Source organism: Phaethon lepturus, unplaced genomic scaffold (assembly GCF_000687285.1).
Source record: "Phaethon lepturus isolate BGI_N335 unplaced genomic scaffold, ASM68728v1 scaffold38558, whole genome shotgun sequence".
Taxonomy (NCBI): Eukaryota; Metazoa; Chordata; class Aves; order Phaethontiformes; family Phaethontidae; genus Phaethon; species Phaethon lepturus.
Genome location: NW_010558975.1, coordinates 1 through 1,958, shown reverse-complemented (window position 1 = coordinate 1,958; position 1,958 = coordinate 1). Strand labels below are relative to the sequence as shown.

The following is a 1,958-nucleotide window of genomic DNA, read 5'->3' as shown; positions in this document are numbered from 1 at the left end:
ACTGCCTGGCCGGGGTCCTGCCACCCTCCGACCCCAGGCAGGGCCAGCCGGGCACGGCGGAGGCCCTGGCCCCCCTCTCCTCCTGCGCCTCCGAGATGCAGCACAAGTGGCCACACGCCCCGGTGGAATGCACCGAGCTGGACCTCCAGAAGTTCTCCACCCAGGCGGAGCTTGTGGGCGGCGAGCGGCCGGCGGAGGGCGCGTTAGTGCAGAGCATCCCGGCAGAGAGCGGTGGCACAGGGCGGGAGGGGGCCCGGTGCCCGCCCTCCACCTTCCCTAATCCCACCGCCGAAAGCGGGGAGCAGCCGGTGAGTTCCTCTGGCCCTGTTGCTCCTCCAAACCACCGCCGGACATCCAGGGCTCAGGCACAGGGTGCTGGGCTCATAGGGGACAGGACTAGGGTTAGGGACATAGACTAAGGTTCGTTAATATCTGAGACTAACTGGTAATTATCAAAAATGATTTTCCAGATCTTTAGTGATGATTTAGTCACTCAGCAGGCCATCAGCCATGGAGATGTGGCCTGCCGGGGCAGTTTCAAACACCCAAAAGACCAGTCAATTTATTGAATGTGTAAACATGTCTTTAGCTGATGTGCCCTTGCGTGGTTCTGGTCCTCCTGCTCTCCAGGCAGCAGACCTGGCAGCGCGCGGAGCTGGTTCCTCCTCCCGCTCTGGGGAGCTCGTAACGAACCCGGTGACTAACACCGCTGAGGCTTAGGAAACGCCTGGCAGAGGATGTGTTTACCACTTAGCTCCAGGTGACCGTTCATGGAAGCAGTTTGCTGGGAGGCCCCGGAGCATCCCGAGGAGGTCGTTGGCTCTGAGGGATGGTAGCGCTGGGAGGAGAAGCGCCATTCCTCCGAGCCTCTGCCACGGCCCTGGGAGCAGTGGCAGGCGTTGCTGTTCTCACCAGGCTGCCACCAACCTCGGGGTCTTTGTCTTGCCAGGTGGGTGATGCCCAGAGCCTCGTGACTCAGATCAGCAGCACGGCGAAGGGTACGTGTCTCTCCAGCCTCATCTTTCTTCTGTGCGTGTTGGGCTAGCAGAGAGAGGCAGAGCCTTGGAAGGGAGCTCCTCTGGAAGCCCACCACAGCCACATGGATGTGCCGGTCAGCACAGCGACTTACCTGACTCTCATGGCCTTTGGTGCTAGTTCACAGGGTGGATTTTCTGTAGTACCGCCTTGACTGGGCTGCAGGTGGGTGGCGGATGGAGGCCCGGCTGTCACCAGTTACCAGCCTCCCTGGGGCTGAGCCAGCTCCGTGTTGCTGAGCTCTGAAAGCGATGGTGGCGGAGATACCCGCCCTGGCAGGGTGGCGTTTCGCCTGCTCGGCAGGGCCAGGGGCTACAGTCTGGCTGCTCTGGTCATCCTTACCCTGGCCAGGTCGGCTGGTTTCTAACCCCGCTTTGCTGTCGTGCCGCCCTCAGGTCTCCCGGTAGCAGAGCTGCCCCATTCCTTGGTGCAGTCACTTGCCTTCTTGTTGGACCCTTCCTTGAACGGAGTGAAGAACTTCAGCCACGTGGCGCTGGAGCTGGGGGTCGCGCCCCCGTCGCTGGGACGGATATCTGGATTTGAGCAGCTCGTCGCTCACTTCACCTACTCGGGAGACGCGGTCCCCATCCCGCGCCTGGCCCAAGCTCTGCAGCGGCTCCAGCGGTTCGATGCCTTGCTCCTGCTCTGTGACCACTTTGCGCTTAGCCAGGCTCAGGGCCGCCAGCGCTAGAGGCCGGCAAAGGGACGGAGGAAGCTCCAGGCGCTGTCTGTACTGGTACGGGAGAGGATCTGGTAGCCCTGCGGTCACATAATCTCTCTGGTGTGCACGTGGGGAGTCCACGGAGATGGTCTTTGCATCGCGGAACAGAAGGACGCGAGGGGGAGCGTCCCTCCTCGGGGGGGTGCCGGGAGGCTGCAGCCCTGCCTCCTCCCAGCCTCCACGCTGGAGGGTTCGCTCGGGC

General features: G+C 62.6%; 1 protein-coding gene across 1 annotated transcript in view; it reads left to right on the top strand.

The window, feature by feature from the left end:
- Positions 1 to 1,726, top strand: part of LOC104625571 — a gene marked incomplete at its 5' end in the record, with an annotated part of 3,667 nt that extends 1,941 nt beyond the window's left edge. The window contains 3 exons of the mRNA XM_010293229.1: positions 38 to 308; positions 950 to 998; positions 1,431 to 1,726. Coding sequence (XP_010291531.1) covers positions 38 to 308; positions 950 to 998; positions 1,431 to 1,726 — 616 coding nt within the window. The remainder of the gene's footprint in view (positions 1 to 37; positions 309 to 949; positions 999 to 1,430) is intronic.
- Between the last annotated feature and the right edge of the window lie 232 nt (positions 1,727 to 1,958).